The 21,375-nt window shown below is 46.8% G+C and overlaps 1 protein-coding gene across 13 annotated transcripts in view; it reads right to left on the bottom strand.

Annotated features, from left to right (window-relative positions):
* Window positions 1–21,375, bottom strand: part of LOC147622790 (protein CHROMATIN REMODELING 4-like) — a 137,502-nt gene that overhangs the window by 13,086 nt on the left and 103,041 nt on the right. For 5 of the 13 annotated variants that reach the window (XM_086822417.1, XM_086822420.1, XM_086822427.1 and 2 more), the window contains 4 exons: window positions 7,426–7,489; window positions 6,886–7,335; window positions 6,680–6,781; window positions 6,087–6,545 (listed from right to left, as the gene is read on the bottom strand). In XM_086822417.1, coding sequence (XP_086678543.1) covers window positions 6,087–6,545; window positions 6,680–6,781; window positions 6,886–7,335; window positions 7,426–7,489 — 1,075 coding nt within the window. The remainder of the gene's footprint in view (window positions 1–6,086; window positions 6,546–6,679; window positions 6,782–6,885; window positions 7,336–7,425; window positions 7,490–21,375) is intronic. The other 8 variants (XM_086822423.1, XM_086822425.1, XM_086822426.1 and 5 more) reach the window with 3 other exon arrangements.

Genomic DNA, 21,375 nt, shown 5'->3' with positions numbered 1-21,375 from the left:
TGGATCCCCACGATACCCGAGGCTTGCCCTGGAGTCCTCTAGACAGCTAGCACTTGAGGGGCACTCTGGAGTATGGTATGCACTAGTTTCCACTTGCTTCTCAGTATATGGGCTCTACATGGACCGCCTACCCTCCCTTCAGTATAGTTTGGACTCCCCTTTTCTCCGGTTGTCTCACGAGGGTACCAACTGGGTTATCCGGTTAGATCTTCTTAGCCTCTACACACATTGCACATGGATCACACCCCCGGAGCTCCCCACGAAGATGCACTTTTAGACCAATTCCTCACACTCACTGAAGATGGATTCATCTAGCAACCAGGCTACTTGAGTGTTCACATGTCCCATGCCATGCAGATTTCGATTGGCCAGATACAGGTCTCTTCCCACTACCTCCGAGTGGAGACAGGTAGAGCTGAGCGCATCTTCAGAGCCGGGAAGCTCATACAGACACCTAGAGAGGAGAGGATCTATTGACTATGCCACACAGAGGTTGAGATGGAGGAGCATTACATATGCCGCTACCCAGTATACTATGAGATCTGCGGGAGGTTTCACTGTCTATTTCGTGAGGGATACAATCCACTCTCCAGGATCATTGACTTCCAGGACCAGCGTTACCTGGGCCTCTTCCTGCTTGAGCTCCCCAGACACAGGGACACCTTCTTGAGACATAGGCCCCAGCCACCCCGCCCCCTCCCTCGACAGCCAACCATCACCAATTTCTTCCGGACCCAGGAGGTGGAGGACACCAACATAGTCGATCTTGTGGACCCTCCACGAGCTGCTCTGGACCTACCTCGCCCGAGAGGAGTTACCTCGGACCGAGCCTCTGCACTCCAACGTGCCCGATGCTCTTGACCCCCCCCCCCCCGCTAGCCACGATCACCTCATCAAATCCAGATCCAAGACATGCTCAACCGCCATCGAGCTACCTTTCCACGTGACATAGCTGAGAGAGACCTCTCGGCCATACTCGTCAGCCCCATGCTTGACATTTTGGAGAGTGGTATACCATCTACTCGGAGCTGCTGTTGCTCCCATGTTTTTATGTTCTTAGTATTCCATGATGAGTTTCCACGGACAGTTTTGTATCACCCCAGTAAGATAGCTATATTTATGTTTTCTTTATGTTTTATTTTCCATTCCATGATGAGTTATGCCATGGACATTATTGTATCACTTTGGTCTCATAGGCCCATTGGGTCTTTAGTAGACGCTTAATATATCTTTCTTTCTTTCTCACTGTCTCTCTCGGAAAGACGATGAGTTATACCAACTTTTCTTAGGGTCGAGAACTGCAAAGAGACCTGGAGGAAACTCTGAGAACATCACCCTCCCACACCTATCACTTGCCCGGACACACAGCACTCCTATGCATGCTCCCTCTATCATATCCCCCATCAACCACCCCTACCCCCACCACCAGATCCCCGACCCACCACCTCCACCTTCTTCACAAAGGGCGTGGTCCTCAAGGCCATTCATAGACTACGCAATGGGCGAGCCCGAGATCATGAGGAACTCACTGCCGAGTACATCTCGCATGCCGATGATACCCTGGCACCCCTACTAGCCTACATGTTCAATAGAGCCCTTTCTTGGTCCACCAACACCATCACCCCCATCCTCAAAGCCGGAGATCCACTTGATCCTAATAATTACGGGACGATCATGATTGGCCACACATTGGCCAAACTCTATGGATCAGTGCTAGAGGCGGAGCTCAATTCATTTGCGAAGAGCCAGGGATGCAGAGCCTCGGGACAGGCTGGCTTTCGGAGGAGCTATTCTACCCTTGACCACATCTTCACCCTCCGTGCCATCATCGAGGAGGGTAGAGCACGACATCAAAGGATTTACTGCTACTTTGTGGATTTCCGCAAAGCCTTTGATACTTTACCTCGAGCCCGCTTTCTACACCATCTACAGGAGATCGGAGTCCCATCTGACATGGTTTGAGCATCACCGCCCTCTCTGAGTCCGTCACCGGACGAGTGAGGGCCAAGGCGGGTATCGACATTAGCTAATCACAACATATCTCACTCTACACAGGATCATCTGTTCATCACATGTACTGTCAGATGTTTTCATTTTTACTTTTTGTTTCAGTTTTCCATGGCTCAATATATCCATGGTACCATTGTATTACTTTTGGTCTCATAGGCCCTTGGGGTCTTCCGTAGACGTTAATATAACTTTCTTTCTCTCTCTTGGTGGGGGATCTTGATATGCCAAGAAAATACACAAGATAGGGAAATTACATAGCTCAAGGAAGCCCATGCAACCAGAAAGCACAAGTTGAACACCTCAAGGAGGAGCTAAATGTATGCAAAGCACAAATGAAGAAAGAAGGGGAATTGATTCCTCCCTTGCCTTGGTTGAAAGCCTAAAAAACAAACTACATAAAGGTTTAGTTTCTACAAAGAAGGAGATGGAGAAAGGGCGGCCGGCAGTAGTTAAGTAAAAAGTAGAGAAAGTATGGACATAAGTGGTGAGAAAACACCCCACATCCACCCCCATCACACATGATACCCTGGAAGAGGAAAAGACAAGGAAGGTCCACGCTCTTCATGTGAGGGTGACAAGACTTATGGAGGGGGAATCCCCCAAGGCTAACTATGTAAGAAATTCAAAGTGGAAGGGAACCCTATGTAAGAAAGTGGAAAGCACAAGTTGAAGACCTTAAGGAGGAGCTACATGTATGCAAAGCACAGATGAAGAAAGAAGGGGAATTGATCCCTCCCTTGCCTTGGAGGTTGAAAGCCTAAAAAACAAGCTGCATAAAGGTTTAGTGGCCACAAAGAAGGAGATCGAGAAAGGGTGGGCCCCAGTAGAAGCAAGAAGTATGAGAAAGAATGGACAGAAGTGGTTTGAAAACACCCCACACCCACCCCCATCAAACATGATACCTTGGAAGAGGAAAAGAGAAGGAAGGTCCACTCTCTTCATGTGAGAGTGACAGGACATAAGGAGGGGGAATCCCCAAAGGCTAACGCTCTAGCCCTATGTAAGAAAGTCAAAGTGGAAGGGACCCCTTATGTGGACACATGGTGTGTGGGGCGGGACACCTCACGGGAGTGCCCCCTCATTCTCGAACCTTGCTAGCCGAGAGAACTTCATGGATACACGGAAAGCTCTCCAAGGACAGAAGATATACCTAGGGGATGATCTTAGCCAAGCCCACATAAAGCACAGACGCGCGAACATGCCCAAGGTGCATGAGGTCCACAACGAGGGGAAGTGGGTAGTATGCAAGGACGGGCGAGTCATCATCTATTGGAGAGATGATATAGCCAAGCACAAAAATCCACACACACACACACTCAAAGAAGCACATTCGTGAGGGTACGAAGAGAGGTACACACACCAATGTTATGGATTATGTGCAAAAGCAAAATAGTATGTGAACCCCATAAGTGAAATAAGGACCGGTTCACATGTACAAGAGCTCGGGGGAAAAACCCTCTCCTAAAGAGAGTAAAAAGTGCCCGAGCAGGTCCTAGTGTTCACACACCACTCCCCATATGACATAGATGTCAACAAACCCCTGAAGTGATGATGTCAACATGTACAAGGATGGCTGATCAATCCCTGAAAGGCAACAACCCCAAAGCTTTTCGGAAAGCTTCGAACTTTTCATGAGAGGAAGAGCCTTTGTGAACATATATCCCATGTTGTCATGTATAGGCACATAAACCAAGCTGATCTCCCCTGCAGAGAGTCTCTCCTTGACATAATGATAATGCACCTCAATGTGCTTAGAGTGAGAATGAAACATTGGGTTCCTCGCAAATATCAATGCGCTCTAACTATCAATGAAAACGGTAGTGGAGGACGACTGTGCAACACCCAAATCAGCCATAAGGCATCCAAGACAAACACTCAATTATAGCTGTAAAAGCTGCCCTATACTCACCTTCAACAACTGGAAGTGGCCACTATTGGTTGCTTCTTGTTGAGCCACGATACACATGAATTACCAAGACGAAAGAAAAAGCTACCAATGGACACTCGTCGCGTGTCATAACATCCAACCCAATCCAAATCTATAAAGGCATGCAGCTATGAATCACCCCCTTAGGTAGAACAATCTAAGGTGCTCAATGCCCTGTAAGTAGTGGAAAAGCCGCTTGACACCTACCAAAGAATGTATATAGTGACAAAAGCATATGTGTGTAATGAAACATGTGCTAACTCACGATGCGTATTAGCTGATCACCATTACATGCAAGTTATTTCACTTGAGTGAGATTGAACACCGGAGGGTCATTGAGCATGTGCATGGGGTGTCTTATGTAACTTTTCCCCCGCATTCTTTTCTCTCTTTTTTCTGGACACCCTCAATAGCCTCCGTGCATCTAGCTCTCCAGATCTGCCATGCTGTAATACTGGCAATATTCTCCCAACTGGTGTCAGTCCTCTGTCTAGGGGGTGTATAATCAAAGTGAGGAACATCCTGCAATAGACCATGCTGGGCAATACCTCTACGAATGAAAAAAACAGAATCTGTACCACTGCCCTCATAAAAAAGTTGCGGACCGGACTGGGAGAGCCAAGCAACTGCCCCCAAGTCACATGCATGGCTCGGCCACTCAATTTGCCAATAAGTTTGGCTACAGGACCCCAAATCTGCTGTGCAATGCTGCAACCCCATAGACAATGTTGTACGGACTCAGAATCTGCTGCACATCTAGGACAGGAAGGTGCCACACCAAAAACTGATCTCCACTGATTGGTGGGGAGACCACCATGTAAGAATAACCAAAAGAAATGAGAGATCTGGCTCCTTCTGTACGAGTGCCAAAGTCTATGCCAATATCTGCGCTGTATCACTGGAGAAATATCATAGCTCTCCCAATGAGGCCTGAGAGTAGGGATCCTATGCATCTGTCGAGTGAGGAGAAGCCTCGCATTCCGAACAGTGAAACTGAAAAAAGGAAGGCTTTTCAAAGGATCGAAGGCATCAATCCACTCCCACTCTCCTGGATCCCACTAAATATATCTGATAAGACTGCCAACACCAAGAGCCATGAGTCACTATCTGAGGAGAAGGGTCAATGAACCAGTGCTTCCCCGAGCGACCAACAATCCTCACTAGACTAAGCCTAGTGTTTGGTATGATCTCCTCCATACTACATCTCCTCAATCTCCCACCAGGCATGATAAAATACATGAGGAAATCTGTATCCTCCTGGCCTGGCAGAGCAATGACCTGCAAAGGTATGGCTATCCTCGAAAAAACTCCCAGCCGACTCGGAAGATAGTCTCCGTGAAGGTCCCAGAAAGCCACTCATGCGGAATAGCTGCATCAATCTGATCAATACGAATGCGAGAGCCCCTAAGATGCTGAGTGGATGCAACTCTCTGATCCTCCGGAAGACTCTTAAAAGTCTTCCAAGCAAGAACTCTCCCATCCTAACCATTGCATATAACGAGATGCACCAAGTGGCCGACCAGCCTCATCCCTAATGAACTCGTTCCACATAATAGGTTGTCGGTCAACCTCGTCCAAAGACCTAGGAAGCCTTTGTTGCAAAAAATATCTCATGCTCTGACAATGGCTACAATAAGAGGGGAAGATGGTGCCCTAATATCAGCCTCTGTGAACAAAAAACGTGTTGGGCATCCAGTCTCTCCCGACCCTGGGTGTACATCTCGAAATCTGAGACAAGAAAAAATCCTTCCAAGGCTCAGTGCCTGGTAGGAAACCTCTGACCACAAGTTTGCAAAGCAACGCCTTGCATTGAACATCCGGATCGATAATATTCAAGCCCCCCTCTTGGGGCCATCGGCACCAAAAAAGCTCACAGCAATCCACATCACGCTCGGTAATGAGTCTAGAGGACTCTAGAGTTGGGTGGTGAGTCGTTAGCCACCATCTATCACAGTCATGCGATGCATACGATGTCGGTTCTATGAAACCTCGTTAGGGTTTCAGTTCTAGGTTAGATGATCCTTGGGTGTGGTCTATGGAGACTGGAGGCGGGGGGGGGGGGGGGGGGGAGTGGGATTCCACCACAATTCCAAAAAAAGAATGTGTGTGCGCGCATGCATGCAATAAGCATAAATATCAAAAAGCATACCTCCAGTTCTATGTTAGAAGTAGCTCTCTCTTCAGATTCCTTCACATGACTGCTCCCTGTGTCTATACTTCCAGCTTTACAACACTGCTTGCACAACATTGAATCTATCAAAGATGGACTTCCACTTTCTATATTAGAACCACACTGTGAACAAACTTGGGCCACAACTCGAACCTCTTTAGTATCCCCTCCATCAACATGTGATTTTTTACGATCGTTTTTCTTTAGGCCTTTCTTCCTTTTCAGTGGCGATTGTGGTGCCATTACAGGTATCACACCTTTCTCACTTTTTTGGTCTTTTGCAGACTCCTTTTGTCCATGAAGGGTGCAATGGGTTTCATCCACATGCCTGGTTGACCTCGACCTTCTTGAATCAAAGACCCGATGAGCTGGAGCTTTAACAGCTGCCATAATCTCATGGCATGAAGGACAATGCCGTTTTCCAGGAGGGGTGTGCTGCTTGGAGTCCAGGATGTACAAGCAATTTCAATCCATCAGACTATTAGCAAAATACTTTTTGATTAACATACGCTTAAGCACCCAGAGGAAACCAAAAAAAGTGAGTAAATATATGCAAAAAGCTGTCTGAATACCTTCAGTGGTGGATCCAAACATTCCAAATGATAGGTGCGAGGGCAGTTATCGCAGCAAAGGAGGTCCCCTCTCATGTCGCACACTACACATTCAAAAAAATACTGCAAACCATAGTGTTTTAGAAATAAGTTTCACAACACAAAATATATGTGTATATATACACACATGCACATGTGCAAGCAATTGCGGTTACAATCATTCTTACCCCATCATCTCCTCTTGTTTTCTCTTGTAGATCACTCTTACAGTGTAGGCTCTCCCTCTTTCCTGCACTTTCTTTATGGAGTCCACAATGGACAGAAGATAATTTCCTCTTTTTAGAAGGAAGCTCTGTATCTGCTGGCAGATCCAGTGAACCTTCTTCAGAGACCATGGACTTCCCATTTTTAAGCTCCTTGCATTCCCTCTTTTGCTTTCGTGTCCTTGTTTCCCCATCCTTGGGCAGTTCTTCATTTGTGACTTCTTGTTTTCTCCTTGGTTTACTACGTGAGCCACACGCTTTCCTGCTACCTTTCATTGAGCTGCCTTGCATTTCTTCCCCTTTTAATCCTGCTGAGGGGGATTTTATCACCTCTCCAGATTGCTTAATGTATAGTTTATTTGCTTCCTTTACTGCTGCCTCAAACTTATCAGCGTCTTCAGGAACAGAAATGCTCTGCATGTCGTAGTTCTTCGGACCAGTCAGATGCTGCAATACATACAAATGAAATAAAAGTACCAATACCCATTGCCGATGGCTACTCACCTGCTTTATAAATTCTTCCCTGTATTCTGCATAAAAAACTACACTTTCACGGTCCAAATATGAACTGCAAGACAACAACATTTTTATAAAAGTTCTCAGCCCAGCTCTGCAAACTTCACATTCTTATTGAAAAAAACAGGTATATATAAGATCAATTTAGAAGCTGTAAGCAAACCTTAGGAAAATCCTGCAACAGCACAAAGATGATCAATCAACCTAGAGTAAAGATGATAAGGCCTCAATACACTTTTGCCTACACTTCATACTAAAAGATCCCATGTCCCATCTCCTCTTCTGCCGCAAATCTAACTTATTTTTGAGGGGAAACAAGAAGCTAAGTTGATATAAATATAGCTAAATGAAATCTGTACATGTAGGTAAAAGAAATCTTTCTCCACCTCTGTCCCATCCCAAATTCCTTTCCTCAAAGGATAGAGCTCTGCACTCTAAATAAACTATGTGCAAATATGCTAGATAGGCCACTCTTGGGATCATACAAAAAGAGAGACAGTAGTGCTGCATATGCTGGATGCAAATGATGTAGTATTGTTTGGAAAGTCCTTTGAAGAATCCCACAAATATAACGCACATCCTGAACAATTCTCCCAATTTCCAAATTAGCAGGTCTGCAGATAATGCTGATAAATTCATGTTAGTTTTAAGACCCAGGCAGCACAACAGTCCACACCAAGCCTTGAAGGAACTCTCTAGACCTGATTACAAAGATCCGTTAGATTATATTATGGCATCAAGTAAAAGATGGTTGGAAAGGACAGTAGTAAAGTCTCCATCAATTGGAGAGGATGCCAGATCATGGCCTCCAAAAATTGAGGCTACAAAAAGCAATCAAGCGCACACCGTTGCGCTCCAAATGCTAGTCAAAGTTACACACTCGTTACAAAGCCAAAGTGCTGCATCATTGCTCACCCAGCATAAACGTGTGAAATTGATGACTGCATGCACCTTTCTTCCACAATGACAGCAAGACAAGAAACTTTCAGACATCACAGCCACAACAAACTTGCCAAGGCTTTCTGCTGCACATGCAGTTTACTGCACACCTATGCTCATTGCCACTAGTGTAGCCACCAATCAGCCTAACCAACCAATTACAATTTTCTTCACAAGGTCGTTCCATCCAGACCCCATCGGATGTGTCAGCTCTAAAGAAAGCACCAAAGGACTCAAAGAAGACCAATGGTTTGAGGAGGCCAATAGTATGAAAAGAAAGCAGACTAGTAGTCCGAAGAGAAGTCCGAAGAGAAGAAGAAAAACAGGCATTTGTCTCTTAAGAATATTTATACAATCACCACAGAGGTGGGACACACATAGAAGAATTGTCCCAAGCTCGAAGACTCTAATACAGTCTTCAAAGACTTCAAAGGCATGAATAGTGAGCAACACCAAAACGCTATTGTTGAGCAATGCTCAAAACTTGACATGAAAGGGCTATTTTGACAGCAATAGATTACAAGTGTTTCGGATGCATAATCAACCAATTCAAAAGACCTTATACTATACACAAGGATTGAATACTATTTCATGCCTACAACCAGTACAATTATTCTTATACGTGGTATCTTAGAGCCACATTCAGAGGTGCATGACTTGAAGGTTTACCTTCCTCAAAAAGGGCAAATGCACTTTTATAGTTGCACCATACCATGGTCACCATTGTAACCTTGCACATAGTCAGCCCAGGAGCTTATTTAGGGCATCACACTGTCGCCATCCAAAGGGAAATATTGCCCATAATGTGCAAATGTTGGCCCATGGTGCTTGAAGGTCCACTAAACAGAAAAAAAACCAGCCTCAGCGACCCCTGTTCCGGTTTTTTCCCTGCTTTCTGCCACTACTCCTTGGTGCACCTGGAAAGATCACTGGTATTCATCCTTTGGGGCGTGGCTACTACCAAGTTGAGTTCGACTCGCCAGCAATTGAGCCCTGTCGCACTACATACAGCCCAGGCCTTCTTTACGAGGTGGCAGCATGGCTTCGACCCAGCATCCGACCCTCTTGCTCACGTTTCCATCTTTCCTCTGATAGTCTGCTTCCCAAGCCTTAGGAAGGAGTACCTTTCTCTCCACCTGGTGATAGGCGGTGCTAGATGGAATCCCCCCTCCACCGCCACTTCGGTTCTTGCTCGGGCGGCCGGGATTCCATCCCTTCGTATCTGTGTAGCCTCTCTAGAGACAGTGCCACATGCCATATCTCTTCCTTGCCTTCGGGGAGCCCCTATTCTCGAGAGAGTGGAGTACTCTGGCCTCCCAGGCCAATGCTTCATATGCATGCAGATGGGACATCTCGCTAGAGCTTGTCCTCACTGTCAGTCCAGGATTTCCTCTCCCCCGGCAGTCCCAGCTTAGATCCTGTTCAAGGGGGTGGGAGGGAAGCTGGCCCCAGGGAGCAAAGCACCAAGATCCGGCCATGGCCACCACTGATGGCGCAAGGGAGTGGCAGACCATTGGCCCGAGGCGGAGCCGCCAACTAACTTCCAAAGCTAAGGGGCGCCGCCGAGCACACCAGGCTAGCAGGGTACAGGAGGATACGGTTTTGTCAGAGAACCATTTCGAGCATTTATCTCAGCAGCCCCCCGACGGGTGCAACCCCCCCCCCCCCCACCCCCCACCCCAAAAAAAAAATTACCTCGAGGAACCTACCTCCAGTCCCACCTGTTTGGAGGCCGTTCCTCACCGAGATCCTCTCCAAGCTCCCAAATTCCCGCGAGGCCCTCTAGCCTTACCGAGCCTTCGTCGGACCCTTCCTCGCATGCCCAACATCCCTCTCCCTCCCAGGTGGATTCCTCCTCTCCTCTTCCTTCTCCCACCCCTCATCTGCCCTGTCCCCCCCCTCCCCCCCCCTTTTTCTGCCTCTCCGGAGCATTCCCTCTGGCCACGCCAAACCCGGAGCGAAGGTAACCGGCCAGTCTAGTCTGCTGCTTGATTCATCGATTCTCGGAGCCGATTGAGGTGACCATCACTACCTCTCCGGTGAGGGTTCTTACTCCAGAGCACCCCCCCCCCCCCCCCCCCCCCCCCCCCCAAAAAAAAGGGTTTGGGGGCAGCCAGTAGATTACAGTTTCTTCCCATGTCTCCCCATCAAAGGAACTGGTATGTTCGAGGAGACAGTGGCTTCCATTTGGATTTGTGTGTGTTTCATCACTCTAGGCCCCCCCACGCCAACTAGTGGCGCAATGATCTTCTCCTTCCCCTTGAGCGCAACACCGGGGATGGAATGGGATACGGAGTCAGTGTCTGCCGCCATCCAAGGATAGGCAATCAAGCTCTCTAATCGTTTAAACGATCTGCGCATCACGGATGTGCTTACCCATCTTTGGCCCTAGGCTCAGATGGAGTTGGGAGGCTCGGGACACAGAGATCAGGATGGGGAGGTGGTGTCCTCTAGCTTAGAAGTGTTGCTTTTTGTGTTCCTTCATATCTCACTAGCAATAAGCCTTCCCCCTTCCTTTAGATACCTGCATTGCGACAGGTGGAGCCCAAATTATGCTTGTCCTTGGGCTCAGACAGAGTGGCGTCACATGGAGGGCAGGATCCACGCCCCCCTAGCGCATCTTCGCCCCACAGCCGACTATGACTACTCCCCTGTCGAAACCCACGCCCGAGACTCTTCGAGTGCAGGGAGGTTCTAATAGTTCCACTTTCCACAGAGATCAGATATGCGGATTGTCTCATGGGACATTCAGGGGTTGGGGGAGCCTCAATGCTTTTGCAGGCATGGCATCCTCAGAGGAGAGTTTCATAGAGCAATAGTTGGGGGACCCATTGATATCCTCTTCATCCAGGTGCGCCATCTTTCGGAGGGGTGTACTCGTCGTTGCAAAAGATTCTACTCGCGACAGGAGTCACTCTTTCTAGTCCCCCCTAATTTTGCCCCTCCGAGATGCACAGAGAAGTTTGTATTTCTGTCAGTGAGCAGTTATTGCCAACAGTAGTTGGCTTAAGCACCATTGACACTAGTCGGGCTCAGTGGGTGACCATTAGGATTGGAGAGGAATGTGTGGGCTTTTTAAATGTATACATGCCAAACGCCGCAACTGGCAGAGCCACCTTTTGGAGTATAGTTCGCCAGTCCCTTCCACAAGCCGATTTTTGTTGTATGGGTGGGGACTTTAACATGATAGAGTCAACAGAAGATTATTGGCATATATGCTATGAGTTATGCCACATATGCTATGAGTAGTGCCAACGTTCCCTTTGCTCGGGGGTCGAGCCAAATTTGTTCTTCTTTGGCCCATGATCCTTGGATGAGGTATTTTCAGCTTTACCTCCCTTCTGGACATCCCGAAAGCTCTTTTTAGGTGGCTGTCCACCTTTTTTCAGGTTTGGGACAACCTTCTCTTTGCCCTTAGAACCCCCTTGATCTTGCTTAATTTTGACCATCAATTGCTCCGTAGCAAGAGCAGAGGCTATAAGCTATTATAGAGTGTGTTTCGGGTGCAATTCAATGCCCGAACGATAAGCTGGTTGCAATCCGGAGCGAAACTTCCTCTTTCTTTCATCCTCGAAGAGTTGCATAAAGGGAGTTACCTCAAGCAACACTTTCCAAAACTTATTGACATACTGCTGTACACTTTCATTATCCTTTTGCTCAAGTCTATCCCACTTTTGGGTGAGAGTTTGCTCCGCATTAGGAGGCAAGAATTGGGCATAAAATCTGTCCTTACTCTTTCCAATTGCAAATGGGATCTTTGGCAGGGGGTCTTTTCAGTGATCCACCAATGGGCAGTTGTCCCCTTCAAGAACATGCTTGCATGACGAATTTTGGACTTCTCAGTGAAGTCCTCATCACTAAAAGCAATATCAAACTGGGCCACAAAAGCTAGCACCTTAGAGGCATCATACTCTCCATGAAAGGCATCAAATTTCACGGACTTGTCCCCTGCCTTGAACTCCTTGAGCTTCTTGGGATGTGATACATGTTCTACTCTTTTTCTCTTCCCCTTATCCAATGGGACAGCTCTCTCTGCATGAGCTTCATGGGCAATGATAGGTGTTCCACTAGCCAAAGTGACATGGGTCTTTGATTCTTGTGGCCCCACTGCATGTGACGTCGTTGAAAGATGCCTTGTCTCTCCACGAGACAACTCAATGGGCAAGGTCTTTTGGCTTGCATGCCGACCACTGTCCCCATGATGTACATACCTAGAATCCAAATGGCCTTCAGCATGCATAAATCCGTTTCCTCCTATGCCATGAGGAGTGGATGCATGGCGGGAGGTGACCGAAACTTCTTCTTTATGCAAGTATGATCTCAACCTTTGAGAGACTGGGTCTCCATGCTGCAAACGGGGTGGATTCTTGAACATAAGTCGTCCATCCTCTCCCTCATTAAGGTCACCCTTGCGGATAAGATAAGAGAGTGCCAGCTCCCTTGGCTTCTGCCCACTTCTCAAGCCATAGACTCAAAAGTCATGTCCACCATAGCATCAGCTTTCTTGGTCTCTATGACACTTTGTACATGAGGGTCTTCATGCAAGAATTTCAGCTCTTGCTTGTTTGCCTGCAAGAGCCTCTTCATGTGCTCCAACTCAGCCCTCAATGCATTGGGCTCTTCCTCGTGCATGGGTTCTTTACCACGTGAAGCACTTGATTGGCCCCTCGAATTCGGCACTTTCAATGGGTTGCCTTGGTTGTCCATTGAATTAAGTGCTCAAGCTTGCTTCCGATCTCAAAACTCCGTGTCTCCTCTTGAGAAAGAGAGACGACCGGGCTCTGATACCAATGTGACGCTCCTAAAGGAGGCCTACAGATCGGAAGACAATATACACATATTTAGAACACTTAATTTAACTGTTATTAAACAACGGAAAAAACATCAGCAACACAAATACTGGAAATACAAATGACACCAACACTGCGGCCGGAAAGGGCCGACCCCCCCTCAATACTTTTTGTATTTCTTGGAGTATTTATATTTGTACAAGTGTCACGGGCCTGACAGGCCAGATCTCTCCGCAAGGGAGTGAAAACAACCAAATAAATTGGTTCAAGTCGACGAAGAGGTGTTGGTCGGAGTAGCCCCAAATCACAGGCTCATTCCCACCTTCCCTGGGTGGACACCTGCCTTTCACTGGTCTTCCGGGACCGTGCACCAACAGGCACGCCCGTACTAACGCAGGCCAAGGGGTACACCGCAAAGGGAACGTGGCCTGGTTCTCCCCAATGAGCTTTACTCCCAAATTCCCTCTCGTGAGTCTAACCTTCACTAGCTCTCAGAAGCTCTGAGAGCACGGTTAACAACACCACACAGGGAAATATACTAGCCACACCAGGAAGAATTTCCTGAACATGGTCAGCATATACATGCCATGCTCCTACACTACACAACTTAAAGCATTCTCTGAATTTAAATTTGTAAATTTCAGATTTATACAAATGAGAAAAATATGAGAGAACCTGGTACGGTGAGTACAATCCAGATACAACCGGTATAATTTGTAGCAGGTACAATCAAGCACGTCAAGAACTTCACATGTGTGCGGGTACAGCTGGTACAATGAGTTCAACATGCAGGTATAGTCAGGTACAACGGGTACATATGGGCAGCCAGCAGGTACACATGGGCAGCCAAGAGTTGCAGGTACAGCTGCAGCTTCAGTAAGCGTGGGCAGCAGGCAGGTACAGCATGGAGGATACCAGGCGATGGAGAGAACAGAGCAGGCGATGGAGAGAGAAATCCAGCCACCACCCACGTGGGAAATATGTACTAATCTTCCATGCAATAGTTGCTTTTAGAATTATTAAACTCTAATCAAAGGTTAGTTTATAGGCACCCACACTAGAAAGTAAATGTCTAGCCCAAATTTAAATGTGTGTGAACACATTAGCTTATAAACATTAAAGTTAACCATAGTTTATGGATTTTACCTTTTAAAAAGGCCAAAATGAAAATACTTACCACCTGTTCACACGCCACACTACCAAGTCAGTAAACAGCATTCCACGGTACACTGGGGGCGTCCCCGTCCAGTGTACTAGCACGGCATAACAAGCAGACACACGCAAACAAGTCATGCAAAAACAAATTTATGCAAGCAGGCATAAATGCATGTGCACAAATAATGGACGAAATTTTCCTTCCATGAAACTTGTACAAGAGGTTCTTGTCGGGCACAAAACTGGCGCGACAAATATAAATAAATATGTCCTGGTCTTCCTATGGAGAGAGTCCCATAGGTAGTAAGATACCATCTTAGCCATACACGGGTGGCACCAATAGGCTCCCGTCCATATAGCACGAAGCAAATCACACACGGGTGACACGAAACTCGTTCCCGTCCATGTGACGCAACACTGGTCGCACACGGGTGGCATTTATCTGGCTCCCGTCCATGTGATCATAAAACTGGCCCTTTCACATGGGACACTGGCCTGGCCCCATGTGAAAATGGCACAAATCTGGCCGCTCTATGGAGTGACAGTCCCATCGAAGTGGCTCCAGAAATGGAGATGAACCAAATGGTGACAAATGCCACATGTGAACATGGGCTAACCAAGGGCACTTTTCTCCCTTTGGGTTTTTCCCCTTGGATATTAGGTGTGAAAGGACACCACACTTATTGTATTATGATATTGTGGAGTCAACTCACTCTACTCCACATCTTTGTATCCTATCTACTTTGAGTAGCTATCACCATCTCTCTCACTCTCTTGAGAGCTTGCTCTTCTGTGTACATGTGTGTGTGTGTGTGTGTGTGTGTGTGTGTGTGTTCTATGTTTCTTTGAAACCCTAACCCCCAACAAAGATAAACTCGGAGAAGGCATGGCTACAATTTCTAGCGCAAAGTACTCTGCTTGGGAGGAGCTGATCCTGGCTCTTAGGGGCCAGAATCCTTGGCATTTACCAGAGTTTGGACGCAGCCCTGGGAGTCTCTGCTTCTCGAGGTCTGACAAGAGGAGCACAGGCCCCAAGCTTTCCAAACTTGATAGGTTCTATGTGGATGAGTGGGCTTGTAGTTGTGGGGGCATAATTGATAATATGGCATGCACTACTTTCTCCAATATGCACCGGTTATTCTGTCTTTGGAGGATCCCTAGAGGCAGGACAACATACACTTGAGCACTCAGATCCCTAACAACCTCATCCGGGACTCCGAGGTATGCAACAAGATAGAGCAGCTTTGGGAAGGGCTGGATTTTCTCTGAGGATCAGCCGCAAGCACCTTGGATGCAGGCCTAGGTGAAATAAGCAATTTACTGCAAGAGGCAGCACATAGCAGATTGGCTGAATTCCGTGACCAAGAAGCAAGAGAGGAGCATTCGCCGAGGCCTTGCTTCTCTTCAGCAACTTCAGGAGAGCTCCCCAAATAGCCCGTGGATTGAGTGTCAGTTGGTTGCCGTCTATACTGAGCTCAAATCCATAGAGGAGCATAGGGTGGAGTACATATACCATGCCAGAGCTTCCTTTGGACGAAAGCAGAAGATAGTATCATTTGAGATTTCTTTGAGATTGCAGGCCCCCACAGGCGGAGAGATGGTATCCGCATGTTGCGAGGCCAAGATGGATCTACCATTTCGAAAACCCCCCCCATGTGAAAACCATAGCTATAGATTTCTTCAGATCCCTTCTCACAAATGCCCCCATATCCTCACAGGTGGTGGATGCATGAGTGTGGGTACATACGAGAGAGGCGGTTTCCCCTATTCTCCAGCCTTTCCTATTGATTCCCCCTTCATAGTTGGGGAGCTGGCGGAGGCCTTAACAGCACTCCTAGGGGCAAATGCCCGAGAGCAGACGGGCTTCCAATCTCCTTTTTTCTTCGTCACTAGGATCTCATGGAAGGCGGCCTTAGAGCAACCTTCAACGAGATTATGAATAGGGATGCCATGGCAAAGAGGCTATCAAAGGGTTTGATCCACTTGACTCCCAAAGAGGGCGGTGATAGATTGAAGATTCGGTAGTGGGGACCCATCACCCTCCTTGGGACCGCTTACAAGATTTTGGCCATGACCATCAGCCGGATCCTACAACCTTTCCTCCCCGACTTGATTCATGATACTCAAACAGGATTTGTTCAGTATCAGAGCATTCTGGACAACATCTTCACTTTCTGGGAGGCAACTGCTTCGGCCAGGATGCGCCAGTAGAATCTCATTGTGCTCCTATTGGATTTCGAGAAAGCCTATGATAAGAGTTGATTGGAGCTTTCTGGAGGGGACAATGTGCCGGATGGGATTTCCAGAGGAGTGGATCCGTGGTGTTTCTAGACTTTACTCGACCTCTCACAGCCAAGTTCTCGTTCAAGGAGCTAGAGGTGATAGACTTTCCTTTCTCGCTCGGTTTGGCCGCTCGGTCCGGCAAGGCTGCCCTCTAGCACCATATCTCTTTCTGTTATGTAGCAGCTTTCTCTCAACTCACAAGACTGGGCTTCAAGGATTGCATCTCCCCATCCGTACACAGGAGGAGCTCCTAGACTCCAAGTTCGAGATGACACAGCAGCATACTTGTCAAAAGATGAGGGGAACTTTCAAAGATTTGCAGAGGTGATAGAGATCTTTTGTCGCGCATCTGGAGCACAGATCGTCAACTTGGCACAAGTTGTGTGGATTTTGGATTGGCTCTTCGCCGACCCTGACTTGGCGTCCAATTGCGCCCAATTGAGACTCTCCAGTGGATCCCGAGGGGCACTCCAGTTCGTTATCTTGGATGCCAGGTGGGCATCAATATCTCCCCACAGTAGCAATTAGCCCCTCTTTTTCTGAGCATTCGGAAGAATGCTTCTATACTGGAGTTCAGCGAGGCTTTCCTTAGCCGGTCAGGTAGTGAGGGCGAACGAGGTTCTTCTTGCCACTATGTGGTATATCACTTCTTGCTGGGCCTTCTCACCGGCCCACATTGGTCAAGTTCAGCAGTTGATCCACAACTTTATGCCGGGCAAAAACAAGAGGCCTGCCCGGGGTAAGGTGACCTGGAGAGTGATCATACAACCACCCCACAGAGGCAGTCTGGGCATCATCATCCCTGCCATACAGAGCCATGCCCTTCTAGGCAAGCTAATTGGTAGAGGACTTCTTCTAGGTGGCAAGCCTTCGAAGGATTTCCTACTAGCCAGGATTTCAGCCCGTACACCGAGTCTGGGGAGCCCTTGGCCGCAAAGCACTAGATGGATCTTCGCGGAACTGCAAACTCGTGGCTTTAGCCCAACTTTTGAGGACAGATTTGCAGCCAGTTTATTATGAGCTTGGAATCATCTTAGGCAGGCCCTTTAGCAATCTGTTCCAATAGCTATTCCAATAGCCTCCGATGGGCGTCTTCGACAATCCCCTGATCCATTTACCTAGTGGTCACATGTTAGGGGCTCGCCCTCATGTATCCTCGGGAGCATTGAGCACGAGCCTGCTAGGTCCCTTGGAGATTAGCTTACATTCAGACACTTGTCCCCAACGGCATAGGACAAAGTAGCCTGACTGGGAACCGGGACAGTGTTACATAGAAATGTGTTTCATACCTCCTAGAAACGTTTCGCCTTGGATGAAATGCATTTTTTTTCCAACCCGATTTTCATAACGCCCTAGACCACGTCACTTTCGTTTCGTACGTTTTTTTCGTGCACGTTTTCCAAAGGCGATTCCCTACACGTTTCTCAACGGTGTGTGTACTAGCTAGCGAGTGATAGTGCGCCCGTGACAGCCTCGTGTGCTCCTATGTGTCCTTGGGCCTTGTGGAGATATATTCGAGGGGTAATTTTCTTTTGTGCTTTATGTACATTTTCTCTACAGAGCTCACAAAGAAGTATGTTTTTTTACTTTGTGCTCAATATTTCTTGCATATCTTTATCCCTTGCTCTATTGAGGCCTAAAGCTACTTGCCTTGGGCAATATAGGAGGAATTTGGACCATTTTTACAGAGACCAAGACTCCTCTCATATTCAAAAAATGAGATTTCTTTATGTTATGTGTCGCACTTGCAAGGCTAAGGATCTACATTTATCCCCACCTTGTAGGATGCCTCGAACAAGTGATTCTCTTTGGAACAATGTCACCTTCGGACTCCTAGTCAAGCCAGAGAGGGGAGGTTTGTAGCACCATTGCCGCATGGCACATCTGACGAGCTTGATGCAACGAAGCCATCGAAGTCACCCACACCTTGCCTATTATGGAGTCCATCAGGAGCATCTGGCTCGACATCATTCATACCCTCTGCAGCCAATGGGGAAGTTTCAGGGTGGTTCTGACCGTATGCATAAGCGTTGGGAGGCTCTCGCAACCTGGTCCTTTTCTCACAGATAGTGGTGGTGAGCCCACCTGGCACGCCGCACTATAGACCACCTATGTGGTTATTCGCCCCCCCCCCCCCCCCCCCCCCCCACCCATTGTATGAGATAGCCTTCTCCTCATAGAGTGGCCAACCGGAAGAGAAGTGCATCCTTCCCCCTTTTTTGTTCTTATCCTCACGCTGTACAAGGAGGCAAGTTTGCACTTAGCCTTTTAAGGCTTTTTTTGTTAACTAATAGAAGGATCTTGTTTTCGGAAAAAGAAAATGATGTAAGGGTAAACTTGAACTTCATGCGGAGCCTCCGCAAACACCTCAGACTGTGTGATATGAACTAAGTATTCAACCATTTTTTATCCATTCCGTCCAGATCTTCTAGGGTTGGTTCACTTCACAACATCCTTCAATAGCATCGATTTCTTGAACTCATAAAGATTCTGTGATGATTTACTATAAGGATCACATCCTGCAAAACCACATGCAATTAGCTTTCTTACCAAGGAACACAAGAAACCTAGCACCTAGCTCAAGTCCTCCAAAACCACATGTAGCTAGCTTTCTTACTAAGGAACACAAGGAACCTAGCATCTAGCTCACCTCCCAACCATAGAACCCATCATGCTCAACCCTAAGCTCAAGGTCTGCACGCATCTAGAGACATAGCTCTTAACACATGCAGTAAGTCTTGCGTCTCATACCACCAAGATACACCCCTTGGGTATTGTCACATGGAGTAGTGTTTGCTAGGCCATGAGTTCACAATGGAGTGATCAATTTCCCCCATGACTGAGCCAATAATTGACTTGTATGGCCACCCTAAAAAGCCAAGTGCTATCATTAGCCTAAAGCCTCTATTAACTATTAAACCACCCCTTCAGATGCCTCAACCTAGCCTCTAGGTTAACCTAACCCCACGTTAGATCTATTAACCAGTCCACGCTTGAGATGCAACATACTTCCCCTTTAAGAATCATTGATGTCCTCAGCAATGAATTCAGGATACCCATAGTAGATGACTAGCCTTAAGTCCTCAGCAATGACTTTAGGTTAACCTAGCCTTAAGTTTTGATCACCCCTTCTGCTTGATCAGATACCCATAGTAGACGACTTTTCTGGACTGTTTAATACGCTAATATAAAATCAACTTGGCTCTAAAGGAACATATCTTTCATATCCTCGAGGTTAGGAATCTCTTCCGTATGAATAACCTCATCACCCTCACCCAAGCAATCTTTCAAATGACTGACCTGAAACAATAGGTGAATCTCGATTCCTTGAGGTAGAGCTAATCAATAAACCACATTAATGATCTTCTTTGTAATCTAAATAGGAACACAAAAATTGGAAGCCAACTTGTAATGTTTACTAGTCCTCAGTGTCTTAGAATCCTCAGAAACTTAAAGGAATACCCACATGCCCTCCAACAAGGCTCTCGGATTTCTTTTTGGTTAGCCTAATACTACGCTCTGTCTTCAAAAACTCTTAAAGCTTTTCCTTGCAATCTTCCGCGTGTCTTGCATATCTTGCAAGAAGCCCATAGCTAATTGCCCCTTAACTCCCCTTCATCCTATGACTACGGGTGACCTAGGTTGATACCCATACATAAGCATAAATGGGCTTTATCAAGTAGTCAAATGCTTACTATTGTTATATGTGAACTCTACTTATAAAAAATACATCTCCCACTTAAACTATCTCTTGGAGACATAACACAAGAAACCTGGCATTTAGCTCACCACCCAACCATAGAGCCCATCACGTTCACCCCCAAAGGTCTAGAGGTGCCTAGAGACATAGCTCAACACATGCAGTAACCCTTAAGTACCCTACCACACGACACCTCCCAAGTGTTGTCACACGGTGTAGTGTCTCTATTAGGTCACAAGCTCAGGATGGAATGACTGATTCTCCCCATAGCTAAGCCAATAATTGACTAATACAGCTACCCTATAACCAGGCGATATAATTAGCCTAATGCCTCTATTAAGCACTAAACCTCCCATTTAGATGCCTCAATCTAGCCTCTAGTAGGTTTAACCTCTTGACCAGCCCCGGGCTTGGGATGTAACAACTACAGCACTAAATTGTGGAGAGAAAGTATGCAAAATTTAACAAGCCACACCTCGATTTAAGGCCAAAACCAATTTTAGAACAAGTAAAAGGCGTATAGACCACATCCAAGACCTACATTTGTGCATTTGAGCCAATCACAATATATCAAGGTCCAAATTCATGATGGTGATGGAGTTTTCTGTTTCCTCCAATTCAAGAAAAGCAAGAGAAATTGTCATATACATCACTATCTCCCATACATATGGCTAGGGCTAGATAGGTTGAGCAGAACAATCCCCAATGTGAGCCGCCCATTTATTTTTTTATTTTTATTTTTATTTTTTTTTAGGAAAGATGTCCAAAGAGTAATCAATGAGTTGAGTAGTTGCAAATGGGAGTTTGCCACGATAAAGGAGAAGACAAAGAGGACTAAACCATCAGTAGCAAACAGACCAAGAAACTCCAGTTGAAACATTGATGAGAAAACCAAGTCAAAATGCAAATAAGAGGACCATGCAGAGACTAATAAGATAAACACATAAAGGACCAATCACAACACCAGCCCTGCATTCAGTCATACAGTTGTGAGGAGATTCTGCTACAGCCAGCAGCTGTAAATTTATAACCCTTCGCTACTTTGCACCTATCAATAAGAGAAATAATCTG

This window comes from Cibotium barometz, chromosome 28, assembly GCF_041138505.1.
Source record: "Cibotium barometz isolate CiBa-2024 chromosome 28, ASM4113850v1, whole genome shotgun sequence".
NCBI lineage: Eukaryota > Viridiplantae > Streptophyta > Polypodiopsida > Cyatheales > Cibotiaceae > Cibotium > Cibotium barometz.
The sequence above is the reverse complement of the archived record's forward strand: the minus strand, read 5'-3'. Positions and strand labels throughout refer to the sequence as shown.